The sequence below is a fragment of the Lucilia cuprina genome, chromosome 6 (genome assembly GCF_022045245.1).
Source record: "Lucilia cuprina isolate Lc7/37 chromosome 6, ASM2204524v1, whole genome shotgun sequence".
Classification (NCBI taxonomy): domain Eukaryota; kingdom Metazoa; phylum Arthropoda; class Insecta; order Diptera; family Calliphoridae; genus Lucilia; species Lucilia cuprina.
Window position 1 is genome coordinate 7,823,166 of NC_060954.1, and position 1,894 is coordinate 7,825,059.

General features: G+C 37.2%; 1 protein-coding gene across 1 annotated transcript in view; it reads right to left on the reverse strand.

Moving 5' to 3' along the window:
- Positions 1–441: 441 nt before the first annotated feature.
- The window catches only part of LOC111675290, a 9,756-nt gene continuing 8,303 nt past the window's right edge, over positions 442–1,894 (reverse strand). The window contains exons 2-4 of the mRNA XM_046955824.1: positions 1,270–1,454; positions 1,020–1,204; positions 442–954 (exon numbers count right to left, since the gene is read on the reverse strand). Coding sequence (XP_046811780.1) covers positions 546–954; positions 1,020–1,204; positions 1,270–1,454 — 779 coding nt within the window. The 3' untranslated portion in view covers positions 442–545. The remainder of the gene's footprint in view (positions 955–1,019; positions 1,205–1,269; positions 1,455–1,894) is intronic.

A 1,894-nucleotide genomic window follows, 5' to 3' on the forward strand; every position in this document is an offset into this window, starting at 1 on the left:
AGACTAGACTATAGACTAGACTATAGACTAGACTATAGACTAGACTATAGACTAGACTATAGACTAGACTATAGACTAGACTATGGACTAGACTATAGACTGGACTATGGACTAGACTATAGACTGGACTATGGACTAGACTATAGACTGGACTATAGACTATATCATAGACTAGACTATAGACTAGACTATAGACTAAACTATAGACTAGACTATAGACTAAACTATAGACTAAAGTCTAGGCTAGGCTACTAGAGACTAAGCTAGACTATAGACTAGTCTACAGACTAGACTATAGACAAGATCATAGACTAGACTATAGACTAGACTATAGACTAGACTGTAGATTAGACTATATACTATAGACTAGACAGTAGACTAACTAGACTAAAGTTGGATCCAAATGTATTGATAAATACTATCCCAACACTCCAACAACAGTTACAAAACATCACGCAAAAATTTATTTACAACTATAATAAAACACAGACAGGGAGGAAGGATGCATTCCAAATAAGTGACAAGTGTCGAACAGTTTTCCATCCTCACATATACAATGACAAATAATTTTCCTTGTTAATTTTAAATTTTAATATTTTAGTCGTTATTAACTGTGTGGCTGCAGTTGTTCCATTGTGGTCATGATAGAAACCACAATAGCGCACCAAACGATAGGGCAACAGAAAGCGACGCAAACGTAAACGCTGCAATTCGGTGGAGGAGCAACTTTTTAGTTTCTGTTCGATTTTATGCATACAGGGACGGCATAAATCTAAATCCTCTTCAAAATTACGCCAATAATCTCCAAGCGGCTGTTGTTCACATTTATGACAATGAGCGTTATTGAGAGGGGAACATATGATTCGTACCTGCGGAGAGATTTTACGTTGTTTACCAAAGGCCGTTGTTATTTGTAGCTGAGGACGTTTTATATGATGGGCATAGGTGTTGGGCCTGTTGGGGAGATTAAGAGTTTGTAACAAATTTCATTTACTTTTAAAGAAACACTTTATTCTTACGCTGGTGTTAAAAATTTCGGGGTTTCAGCTCTCCCTGCTCCCACATTAAATGGCTTAAAAGCCTTTCTTTCTCGTGTCTTGACGTCCACATCATAGGTACCTACACAGGGATTATTGGAGGTCTCAGCCGCTGGTAAACGCAATAATTTACTAGCAAAGGCACTATAGCCCAGTTTGGAGGGATACTGTTAGAAAGATTTCAAAATGCTATTGATTCGTATGTAGTTTTATAGATTTCTTTTTAGTTTACCTTAATTTCCAAATGATCTCTTTCATCTACTCGAGCCATAGGTCCAGGACTTAGGAATACATCTCCTTGATGTTGTCGCATAAATGAAGTTAAACAAGGTCCTCGTAAAGGCAAAGTTTCACGTTCCATGCTGGAGCCAAAGGCAACGCGAGGAATTTCGGGAGGATTGACGACATAGACAAAGCCTGGGGGTAAAAATTAATACTTTAGTTGGGATAATAAACTAGACTTTAATTAGGACAATAGACATGGCTGTTACCGAAACCACACTACTGTCGAGACTATACTATAATCCAGACTGTAGTCTATGCTATAAGCCAGACTACAAACTAGACTTAACTCCAGTATATAGAATAAACCCTAGTCCAGACTAAAGTCTAGATTATATTCAATGCTATAGTACAGACTATAGACTGGACTACAAACTAGACTGCAGAATTGACTATAAACCCCACAACAGACTAGACGATAGACTAGACTATAGAATAGACTATTGACAAGACTATAGACCAGATTATATAGACTATAGACTAGACTATAGACTAGACTATAGACTAGACTATAGACTAGACTATAGACTAGACTATGGACTAGACTATAGACTAGACTATAGACTAGACTATAG